This window comes from Corythoichthys intestinalis, chromosome 6, assembly GCF_030265065.1.
Source record: "Corythoichthys intestinalis isolate RoL2023-P3 chromosome 6, ASM3026506v1, whole genome shotgun sequence".
Taxonomy (NCBI): Eukaryota; Metazoa; Chordata; class Actinopteri; order Syngnathiformes; family Syngnathidae; genus Corythoichthys; species Corythoichthys intestinalis.
The window spans coordinates 18,080,826-18,092,747 of NC_080400.1; the positions used below are offsets into that span (position 1 = coordinate 18,080,826).

Genomic DNA, 11,922 nt, shown 5'->3' on the forward strand with positions numbered 1-11,922 from the left:
CAAACGTTTCTTGTAGTCCTTGACAAGGTTTGCACACACTGCAGCAGGTATTTTGGCGCACTCCTCCATGCAGATCTTCTCCAGAGCCTTCAGGTTTCGGGGCTGCTGCCGGGCAACACGGAGTTTCAGCTCCCTCCATAGATTTTCTATCGGGTTCAGATCTGGTGACTGGCTAGGCCACTCCAGGACCTTAAGATGCTTCTTACGGAGCCACTCTTTAGTTGCCTTGGCTGTGTGCTTTGGGTCGTTGTCATGCTGGAAGACCCATCTTCAGGGCTCTCACTGAAGGAAGGAGGTTGTCAGCCAAGATCTGGCCATACATAGCCCCATCCATCCTCCCCTCAATACGGTGCAGTCGTCCTGTACCCTTGGCAGAGAAGCAGCCCCAAAAAATGATGTTTCCTCCTCCATGTTTCACGGTTGGGATGGTGTTCTTGGGGTTGTACTCATCTGTCTTTTTCCTCCAAACACGACGAGCCGAGTTTAGACCAGAAAGTTCCATTTTGGTCTCATCCGACCACATGACCTTCTCCCATCGCTCCTCTGGATCATCCAGATGGTCAGTGGCAAACTTCATACGTGTCTGGACATGCACTGGCTTCAGCAGCGGGACCTTGCGTGCGCTGTTTAATCCATGACAGCGTAATGTGTTTCCGATGGTTTTCTTCGAGACTGTGGTTCCAGCTCTCTTCAGGTCGTTGACCAGGTCCTGCCGTGTAGTTCTGGGCTGATCCCTCACCTTCCTCATGATCAGTGATGCCCCATGAGAGATCCGTGAGATCTTGCATGGAGCCCCAGAACGAGGCAGATTGACCGTCAACTTGAACTTCTTACATTTTCTAATAATCACTCCAACAGTTGTTACCTTCTAACCAAGCTGCTTGCTTATTTTCCTGTAGCCCATCCCAGCTTTGTGCAGGTCTATTATTTTATCCCTGACGTCCTTACACAGCTCTTTGGCCTTGGCCATTGTGGAGAGGTTGGAGTTTGTTTGTTTGTTTGTTTGTTTGAGCACGTGAGCAGGTGTCTTTTATACAGGTAACTGTTAGGTTTTGTGTTTGGTTTCTCCTTGTGTGACTTGTCCCTGTGATTACCCATTGCTCTCACCTGTGTGTGTTTTCCCAGTGTATCCTGCAATCTGCATCCACCTGTGTTACCCAGCTGTTCCTCGTCTCGTTACCCCTTGTCTGCGTATATAATGACCCAGTTTCTTGTCACTCCTTGTTGCGTCATTGTCTACGTCAATGTCTATGTCTATGCCAACGTCAATTTCAAGCCCTTTCCGCGACCTCGTGTACCAGTACCTCTGTTTAAGTAAGTTTTGGTTTGAACCTTGCCTTTTGATCCCTAGTCTTTTTGTTTGTACTTTGTGCTTTTGTTAGTTGTAATTAAAACCATTTTTTGAGTTCTCTGCCACCTGCCTCGCTGCGTTTTTCGTTTTCCCTGCATTTGGTTCCACACAACCTTCCTGCCTGCCCGCGTACCTGACAGTAACAAGTTCAAACAGGTGCAGTTACTTCCGGTAATGAGTGGAGAACAGGAGGGGTTCTTAAAAAAGAACTAAGAGCCGAAATATTTACTAGTTGGTAATGTATCAAATACTTATTTCATGCAGTTAAATACAAATTCATTATTTAAAAATTATAAAATGTGATTTTCTGGATTTTGTATTAGATTCCGTCCCTCACAGTTGAAGAGAACTTATGATACAAATTCCAGACCTCTACATGGCTTGCAAGTGGGAAAACCAGCAAAATCGGCACTGTATCAAATACTTGTCCTCCCCACTGTACACATGTGTCAATGGAATCCAAGTAAATTGGCATCAATAGAATCGACATACAGTACATGGTCATCGATGGCATGGACGTACATGGCTGTCACTGGCATGGAAATGCACACTTAATATTAGTTTTTTTTTTTTTTTTTTTTTTTTTTTTTTTTTAATTTTGGCAGCTTTGGTCCTACATAATACTTATCTAAATGCCAAGATAATTGTGTACATTAAAATTAATAGCACCAATCTTTAATTACAGTGAACGCAGTAACTTAAACCACCGCTTGGTGTCTCCGCAAACTAAACAGAACCCGGATGTGGGCTGGAGGAGCGCTCAAGACTGCCAATGTTAGCATCACTGTGCGTGTGTGGGATGCTGACAGCTGTGCAAGCCCCAACACAAGCTTATCTTTCACGAACACATGGTACACGACAAGTAAACAGCTGAGTAGGTTTCGTCTTTTCTTAGTCGTAGTTGTGTTAATTGGAGATAGTTTTGTTTCTAATGAGAAAGTTCTCTGTGTGTTAGCACAGCACGCCGGCTAACAACTTGCTGTTTGAGTAGCATACTTCGACGGTTTCCAGGTACCTTCACTCAATATGGAAGCGTTACTTGACTTCTCGGAGTGCGTCGCGGATTCTCCAGAATTCAGGTAAGCAACTCTTGCTCGATGAGTTGGCATCGGCGAGGCGCATGCGCCGCTGCTTAAACTTTCTTGTGTGTTTTTTTGTTTGTGTATGTGTTTAGGCTGAACCTGGATAAGTTTGAGGAGGATGTTTTTCTGCTACAGACACAGCTGGACAAGGTACAGCATTGACTGATGGAAATAAAGACAGAAATAGCCATAACTTGCAGTCGGTGAGACCCCTTACTGAAGTTGGCACCATAGAGCAGCAATTTCCAGAATGAAGCACCTCAACTCCCCTCAACATAGTTTTTATAAGCACTATAATGGCAAATAATTGAAAAACTTTTCTATGTGAGCAACATGAGCTTATCACTTTTTCAGACAACAGTGTTGGGAGCAGGGCCGGCCCAAGCCATTTGGGGGCCCTGAGTAAAATAATAATGCCAAGGGGCCGATATTTTTGTAAAAATGGAATAAAATTGTAACCTTATGTGCATCTTTCTTGATTCTTGATCTCATAACTTTGTACACGACATTGCCAAGCATTAGCTTGAATTGTACATTAGGGAAATCATCTTGTGAAGAGGATGGCACTCCACCTCTAATTCCAAGATACTTTTCAATAGCTCCTTTGAATCATCCAAAGCACAAAATATGATTACCTGGAACGAAATTCAGCCCAGGAAAATATTCGTCAACAAAAACGTGTACTATGGGGAGTGCGCAACTAATTAAGTAGATTCACTGTAAGCTGATACATGTATACTACTTGATAATAATGTCCGATACAAATTAAATGACTATGGCTACGTCTACACTAGGACAGATAATTTTCTCCAGGGTATTTTCCTGACTATTTTTGTACCTTTCCACACGTTTAAGGTGCGTTTAAGGCCCCACCCCCCCCGCTTCTGCAAGGTACGCCTTTGTGCAACTACGCATGAGCAGAAAGGAGAAGCCAAATGTGTTACGTCATCGCCCGCGCGGTTTACCTCTGAACCAGAAACTCATTACTTGCTCGCGGCAAATTTCGAAATCACTACACATTATTGTCATTATTTTGTGATCAGTTTTTTTCGTGATCGCAGTTGAAAGCATCACACAGGAGCGAGAGTGAAGGGAGAGCACTTTTACAAGCAGTCGCCGAGTTGTGATAGAAATAAAACTTTATAAAACAACGTAAGCCTGACATCATTACTTGGGATGTTACAATCGATGCTCAGTTGCGCTCTCACCACTTGGAAAGTAACAAATAGAAGCATATGGTGTATTACCTTGATACTGTTGTTTCTTCTCAGATTTTCTTCTTTCGTTTCTCTGCTCCAAAGGATAAATTCTCTTCGACATATTCGTGCGTCTATTTTCCAGTCATCCAAACATAGTCTGCGTATAGGCTGAGCCGGCCTTGGTTGGGAGTCTGGGACTAACACGTTAAGAAGTAACGTGTTACTGTTACAGTGTTATTTGGCACTAACTTAACATGTAAGTCTGTTACCATTAACACATGATGAATTACTGCATTATTTCATGTTATTTTACAGTCCTGGCTAGAGACTGAGAGCTGAAGTGCAGTGTTTAGGCTGTATTGGGACCATGGAAAAAGTGCTTAGAAAATGGATTTCGTTCCACTCAAGTGGCTCTACATAAACTCTGCTTTATAACATATACATACGTTGCTAATTAGTACCAAAAAAAAGTGTGCTCACGATTTCCAGTCATTTTTTAGTAATTAGCGTTTATGTGTCATTCTTTTTTTCCCCGTTGACTAAACTTCGAATGCGGTTTTCTTATCTTTTGTTCATCTTCGCTCATGTCGTAGTTAGAAATGGTCGACGCCATGTTGTTGTTTTCGAAACCATGGCACCAATCCTCGTCTCCTATAGACCCTACTCACATAACGTCACAACCACGCCTCCGCACCATATTGTCTGTCTCCTCGTCGTTTTGACGCATTACCGCTACGTAAATTCCTCCTATTACGGCGTGTTTTTCTGCTCGTTAACATTAATAATCAAAATGGTGAAGGCGTGTGTGGCGGTTGGTTGCGATAACAGAGAAGATAGACGGAGAGACTTGAAGTTGTACCGTATTCCGAGAGACCCGGAGAGGAGAGCGAGATGGACTGCTGCAATTCGACGAGAAAACTGGGCTCCAAACGATTACCACGGAGTATGTAGTAGTCATTTTATATCTGGTAAGATGCATTTAATATGTATTTAGAAGGTTTTGGGCTGACAACCACATTTAAGATCATTGCGAGGCTAATCGCCGACAACATACAGTTTCAAATTCAAGATGCTTATTTCTTCCACCATCATTACATTTTGAATAATATTTAGCTGGTACTAAGTGAAAGAAGCTGGCCTCGTCTACGGATCATCAGTTAAACAGGTGTGTCCAAACCTTTTGCAAAGGGGGCCAGATTTGGTGTGGTAAAAATGCGGGGGGCTACCTCGGCTGATTTACATAGAACAATATATTTAAACAAATGTTAGCAAGCCCTTCTGTGTGTCACATTTGCTTTATTATTTTTTTAAATTCATAATTTCAACAGTCTCGTCTTTGTGGCGTTCTTTTTCGACACTCGGGCTCTTGCGAAATACTGCTGCTGTGAAATTAAACTAGCTTCAAGTTGCTATAATTTCTCGCGTATCTTCCCTGTAATGTTGTCGTACATGTCAGCATGTCTTGTTATTATCGCGTCACATCGAACTCTTTGAAAACAGCGACTCTCTTTGCAAATGAGGCAGACACAGTTGTTGCGTGTTTTATTGAAGAAATAGTCCAATATCCACCTATCCTTGAAGCGTCGGCCATCGCAGTCAACTTTTTTTTTTTTTTTTTGATTGTCGCCATTTTAGAAATCACACAGGGTAATGTTGCTTAGAGTGCTGCTCTTAATGTTTTTCAAAGTTTCGTGAGAATAGGCAGAGTTTCTGTGGAAAAGATAGTTGTAGATATCAGGGTAGCAGATGTCAGGCAGAGGGCAAAGACAGCGGGTCGAAAAATATCGATTTAGGCATCAAATATGGATTTGGCGAATGGATAGACTGAAGCTTTTCCACATAACGCCTTTTATGCAACGCATCCAATGAGTTTACAGCGTCTGAAAGCACTGGGGCTTCCATGAATTGCTCTATAAACTGAACGACTAATTGAAACCATTGAGAATAGGGCTAAACAGGGACGGACAATATGGCGGCCGGATACAGCAACACGTCATTCTGTGACGTCGGTGAGTAGGGTCTATTGGTGCACGTGACCTAATACAGCTTCACACACTGACGATACTACTCCGCCGTATCAATATCACTGTGCCACGGGGGGAAAAAAGACCGACACAAAAACGCTAATTACTAAAAAATGACTGGAAATCATGAGTACAACTTTTTTTGGGGTACTAATTAGCAACGTATACAGTTTTATACTGTTCAAAAGTTTGGGGTCTAAGTGATCCCAAGCTTTTCAACGGTAGTGTATAAGTAATATATGTCTCATGATAAATGTGTGTGGATGTGTATATATACTGTTTATGTATATAATACTGAATATATTATTATAAATACCGCTTCTGGTTAGTTTTTGAGCGATCGTCTTTAACTTCTGATCAGGGGATCAAACGGCGTATTATAGTTTATTTGTTGTTCTCAAGAAATTAATTTTTCAAAGTTCTTATTATTATACTCCCCTTCCTTGTCTTTGCATATTGCAGCTCTACTCAAATTTGCAAAATGCAAATTCTTGCAATTTTTCAACTGGTCTTAAGATTTTGATCAGCAATGTATACTGTAGGCTACTTTCCCTATCTAATATAACATCCTTCCTGGAAATAAATCTTAAATGTAATCAAAACGGAACTATTTCTGATATCAATATCCAGACAGTTAGCCGTTTAGAGTGGCAGAAATAAATAATTCAAGGCAGCTCTTCTCTGTCTGTGCCTGTCACCTTATGCTTTGCTATTATTAGCTTTTAGCTCAGCTTAACAACTGCACTCAGTAGTGGAGAATAGAGCTTTGAACAATTCAGGAGAAATGGTTCGGATGGTCTGAACCTCAAGATTTTAGTTGATGGGATCTTTTAGAACCTGTGTGACTGACTGTGTTTCTGAGTGAATATCTCAACCAATCCTGAAGCGGTGTGCTATAGGCACAGACGCTACTGAGTTCAGCCTCTACTGTGTGGAGAGGACTAACTCATTTTTTTAGATCAGAGAAGGGAGAGGAGAGAGAGAAAAATTCTAATATTTAAATAGCACATTATTGTGTGACTAAAATGAAAACTGAATTGTTTCGTTGAATTAAGTCTACACCTCCAAAAATACTTATTGTGTCCCAAATCATTGGTGGGGACAGCTTAGTTGAGGTGGGGGGCGTGGGCCGTGATTTTGACACCAGTCATCTAACTGGTGTTTGTTGTGCAACCAATCAGGTTACAAGGCTGTGCGGAAAAATGGTGGAGGCGGGACAAGCATACAATGCAGCCAATCAACTGTTTCTCACTGGCCTATCCGAGCTGTTTTCACGTCACAAGGAGGATGGCGTCATAGCAGTAAGGACCCATCTGATAATAAGTATTTCTGTACAAGAAATGAGTTTTTTTCTGTCTGTGTTCCTCTTATGTGTCATTATATTCCGTTGTTTAAATGGCTTTTATATTTGTATTTAAATTAGGGCTGTCAAAATTAGCGCGTTAACGGGCGTTAATTAATTTTTTAAATTAATCACGTTAAAATATTTGACGCAATTAACGCACTAGGCCCGCTCAGACAGATTTAAATGTCAGTAAAGTGAAAGGCCAGCTTGTTAATTGTGTTTTATGGAGTTTTTCCGCCCTCTGCTGGCGCTTGGGTGTGACTTTCATATGTTATGTGGCGTAATGTCGCCCTCTGCTGGCGATTTAGTGCAGCTGATTATTTGGGTTTCGGCGCGCTTTTCTGACGTGATTATATGTCGACGCGAACTCACACTAATAGACAGTGCTATTCAGACCAGCTAACGTCCGCATCCAGTATTCAGTGGCAGTTCTCATAGCGCCATCACACTGTTTGTGTCTAATACATGCATCGCTTGTGAGTTATATTCCTCCTTTGTTTATATTCATGAGAATTAGATAGTTATTGATGATGTGTATTTGAATTTGTTCACATATATGGTGAAATGCAGTTACATTGTTAGATGCTTGTGAGCTAATTGGCTAGTGCTACTGCTCAAATGGACACGTGTGTGTACATTTTATGTTATTTTGTGATTTATGCAAGTTATACATTCCCTTGTTATTTTCAGTTTTACAAAAATACAAGAAACGTGCTCCTGTCAAAAAGAGATGACTTCAGTAAAGCCCATGCAACTTTGCCACACCGTCTGATTTCTTTTTGGAACTTATGTTCGCTATCTGTCAATTTGTGTACTCACACACATTGAGGACAGAATAGGGCTACTAGTTTATTTTTTGATTGAAAATTTTACAAATTTTATTAAAACGAAAACATTAAGAGGCGTTTTAATATAACATTTCTATAACTTGTACTAATATTCATCTTTTAAGAACTACAAGTCTTTCTATCCATGGATCACTTTAACATAATGTTAATAATGTTAATGCCATCTTGTTGATTTATTGTTATAATAAACAAATACAGTCCTTATGTACCGTATGTTGAATGTATATATCCATCTTGTTTTATCTTTCCATTCCAACAATAATTTACAGAAAAATATGGCATATTTTATAGATGGTTTTAATTGCGATTAATTGCGATTAATTGCGATTAATTAATTTTTAAGCTGTAATTAACTTGATTAAAAATTTTAATCGTTTGACAGCCCTAATTTAAATTACAGATTCATCTACCCCACACGAGAGGGCCTTCATGGCTTTAAGAATGTTTGCTCTCCTGACTTTCTTTTCATGTCCTTTTAGAACTGCCTCACCCAATTCGAGCAAGGCCTGCAGGAGCTGCTCACGTTTCACACTGTGAGTCAGGGGTTAGGGGTGCATGAAAATATTGTTCGTCGACGAAATACTTTCGTTATTGTCATGACTGACAAAGAAAGCAGTGCCTGGCACCCCTGAAATTTATACAAGAAAACTCTACTTGTTCATATATAAGTCACAGGTGTCTACACTGTATTTAGAGGTCCACTGATAGGGGATTTTCTAAGACCGATACTGATTAAAAAAAAAAAAAAAAAATCACCCGATTGCCAATGTCTGCAGTTGATTTTGTAGGCGGATATTTGAGGCCGATCTACTTTTCTACCACCAATATTTTTTGATTATGAGATTTATGAAAATTGAAACACTCATTATATAAATATATTAGGGCTGCAGCTATCGAATATTTTAGTAGTCGATTGATCAATGGACTAGTTAGTTCAAATAATCAAGTAATCGGATAAGGAACATGAAAACTAAAATACCTGAGCTGACCCTCAAACGGTATAATTTTTTTTTTTTTTTAATGAGGATCTTTGTACAAGAAAAGAAGAAATGGCTAACTTACTGTTACGTCCCAAGGACGACTCGCGAAGGGCGTAACATAAAACGAGCCACACAAATTCACAAGTGGCACAAATTTATTTACACAACAATCAAACTCGCAATGAATATGTACAAAATGTGAATGAAGCGCGGCTTCAGGGTAAGCCCAGGCCAAAACAACAAACAAAAGGAATCTACACTTGAACCCCACCCGCTAACTAAACCCTGATCATGAAAAAGAACAAAGAAAAGACAACCACTAACCTAGCTTCTTACGGTAAACAAAACAGGAGAAAACGGGTTGAACAGAAATGGCGACTTACCCCTACTTGCTTCAGTGCTCTTATTTACGGTGGTGAACAAAAACGATCCAATAACGAATAAACACAAAAGACCTCACCGAAAAAGCGAGAGTGTATCAGACTAGTGATCAAATGCAAACGAGCGTGAATGGCGAGTAAACAGCTGGCGAGGAGGACCGCGGCAGAATGCTGTCAAATGCGACCTCCCAGAGCGTTGACAGTGGCAGGTTTAAGAAGCTTGGCGCCTTTGTTCGTGGCCAATCAGCGGCGGCGACGTCGTCGGTCCGTCCTGCGTCCTTCAGCTGTCGTCACAGTGGGAGGGGAAGCAACCAGCTGGTGGAGGAGACGATCAGCTGACTGGAACAGTCTCAAAACATAACAATTAAATGGCCAGGGCCGTCACACAAAGAAAAAGTCCGCTATCTTAAATGCTATAAAATGCTAAAGTTTTTTTTTGTTTTTTTTTTTTACAATGGTCTTAACAAATGGTTCAGACACCGATGCCCACAAAAAACGCCAAAATATACCCATAAACTAAATTATGAATGCATTGAAAAACATTTGCTCAAATAAAAACCCTAACAGGTCTTAACAGGGAGCAGTTGGATTCAGCCATGTGAAAAATGGCAGCCCAGAGGGCAGTGTATTCACCCTAATCAATAAAACTAAATGCAAACACTTTCAAAATAAACCAATACAACACCACTTTAAACGAATACTTGAAGGAACAAAATTTAATTCGAATATTTTTTTTCTAATCGAATACTTGAGTTAATCGATTAATCGTTTCAGCACTAAAATATATATCAACGCACCAATAGAATTCCAACCATTTATTGAACTTTAGGTACAGTGATTCCTTGCTACTTCGTGCTTCAAACATCGCGCCCTTAGTCCATTGTTCACCCCCCCCCCCAATAAAAAAAAAAATGCAGGATTTTATAGAGATTTCTCATCCGATCAAGTACAGCCTCTCACTCTCCCTCCTGAAGCGTTTCTTTTCAGGCAGCTTGTTGAAGTAAACAATGAGTGACAAAGGAGCTGCTTTGAAGTGGCCAGACAACTACCTTTCAAAGGCCGCCGCCTTGTTTAGCTTTTTAAACATTGGCTGTAATTGCTGTGGCAACTCATTGTGTTGTGTCGTGTGCTGGTCTAAGCAGCATGAGTTGATTTGAGAGGACTTACTCAATGAAAAAAATAATAAAAATCATGTCTTGTATGTGTCTCTTTCCAATGCCAAATCTGAATAAATACATTTAACACACCCCCCAAAAAATTGGGGGGAGGGGGTGGGTTTAATGTAAATAAGCTACACCTCTACTTCACGAATTTCGATGATGGTGGGGATCACCATTAATTGCGAAAAATGAATGATCACTGTATACGCATTTGCAAACAAGTAAAACAAAAAGTACAGAATAGATAAGGAGCAGTAAATAAAGACAATATACAATAAAGTCAAAGCAATAACTTAAGCGACAAATGATTTCAACTTCAAGTAGTTGCTTTATAGTCAGTCGTCGGCAGCAGCTTACCTACATGCTGGTCCCTTACAGCCATCCTACACTGAAACCTGGTTCAGGTTAGTACTGGGATGGGAGACTGCCAAGGAATTAAGCTTTTTACTGCAAATCGGCCGTTGGCTGATATTTGGAGGGGGGTCAAATTTATTGGCCCAATATATCGGCTGGATGATATATCGGTCGACCTCTACATGCATTATGTGACATTTATACTGAAAGATGTTGATTATTCTGTAAAAATCCATGAATAAGCTACACTAAACTCCAAGCCACAGGGTTGAAGCAGGGCGAAAAAAGTAGTGGTTTATAGTCCACAAATTACGGTAATGTTGAGAAAAACAAAATTAATACAATTAAAATGGATAAACACAGAAATACACTCTGCTAATGGCCGGCAATATCGCTCTTAACCTGCCAGCCTCTCCCAGTCAAAATGGATTGGACATCTCGCACCTTCGGTGGCAACCAAAAACTTAAACGGGTGCCCAAAAATACGTTTAATAAGTTTACATGATAATATTACCGGCAAATTAGATTGTTTTAATTTGTTGTGTCATCAAAACGCAAGATATACTGTACCTTTCAATACTGATATTGTGCTACACTGCTCTCTGGTGAGCAAAAGGAAAGCAATTGTAACAACCAACCCCATCCTCCCCTGTTTATGTGTATGTTGTCAGATGTTATTGGACCAGAGCCAGCGAGCTATCAGTCATCAGCTCAGTAATCTGTGCGAGCAGTAAGTGCACACTTGTACTCACACTAGGTTTTAAACCCTGAATTTAAATCCTTTTTTTAGTTTACATCAGTTGGATCGGTTATACCACTCAATTGTTGGCTGTCGTTTTATGGCTTTTAAGGTTCCTTCCTCAGCTGTCAGAGACCCGTGTGGAGTTTCTGCGTATCGGTGACAATCTGGACACAGCGGCTGCCAAGAATGCTCAGGTGTCTCGACACAAGACCGCAGAGGCCGAGAGAGCAAGTCACTTGCTCACAGCTACCCGTAAATGCTATCAGCATTTTGCCCTGGATTATTGTCTGCAGGTTAATACAGGGGTACACTCAGAGAGCGAAAACTCTCAAGACTAAAGAATTCTTGTTTTGTCATTTAGCTGAACATGTTCAAGACTCAGCAAAAGACGGACATCTTGAACTCTGTGAGACCAGAACTTCACTACCTTATTTTAGCGGAGCATAAACTCATTCGC

At 40.6% G+C, this 11,922-nt stretch overlaps 1 protein-coding gene across 7 annotated transcripts in view; it reads left to right on the forward strand.

Annotated features, from left to right (window-relative positions):
- The first annotated feature begins 1,230 nt into the window (after positions 1–1,230).
- LOC130917765 (arf-GAP with coiled-coil, ANK repeat and PH domain-containing protein 2-like) overlaps positions 1,231–11,922 on the forward strand; it is a 31,053-nt gene continuing 20,361 nt past the window's right edge. For 3 of the 7 annotated variants that reach the window (XM_057839438.1, XM_057839434.1, XM_057839437.1), the window contains exons 1-9: positions 1,231–1,314; positions 2,086–2,225; positions 2,312–2,430; positions 2,526–2,583; positions 6,838–6,957; positions 8,329–8,382; positions 11,395–11,453; positions 11,575–11,758; positions 11,827–11,871. In XM_057839438.1, the coding sequence (XP_057695421.1) occupies positions 2,378–2,430; positions 2,526–2,583; positions 6,838–6,957; positions 8,329–8,382; positions 11,395–11,453; positions 11,575–11,758; positions 11,827–11,871 (573 nt within the window). In that variant the 5' untranslated portion in view covers positions 1,231–1,314; positions 2,086–2,225; positions 2,312–2,377. Of the gene's footprint in view, positions 1,315–2,036; positions 2,226–2,306; positions 2,431–2,525; positions 2,584–3,774; positions 3,889–6,837; positions 6,958–7,368; positions 7,478–8,328; positions 8,383–11,394; positions 11,454–11,574; positions 11,759–11,826; positions 11,872–11,922 lie in introns of those variants that run through there. The other 4 variants (XM_057839435.1, XM_057839436.1, XM_057839439.1 and 1 more) reach the window with 4 other exon arrangements.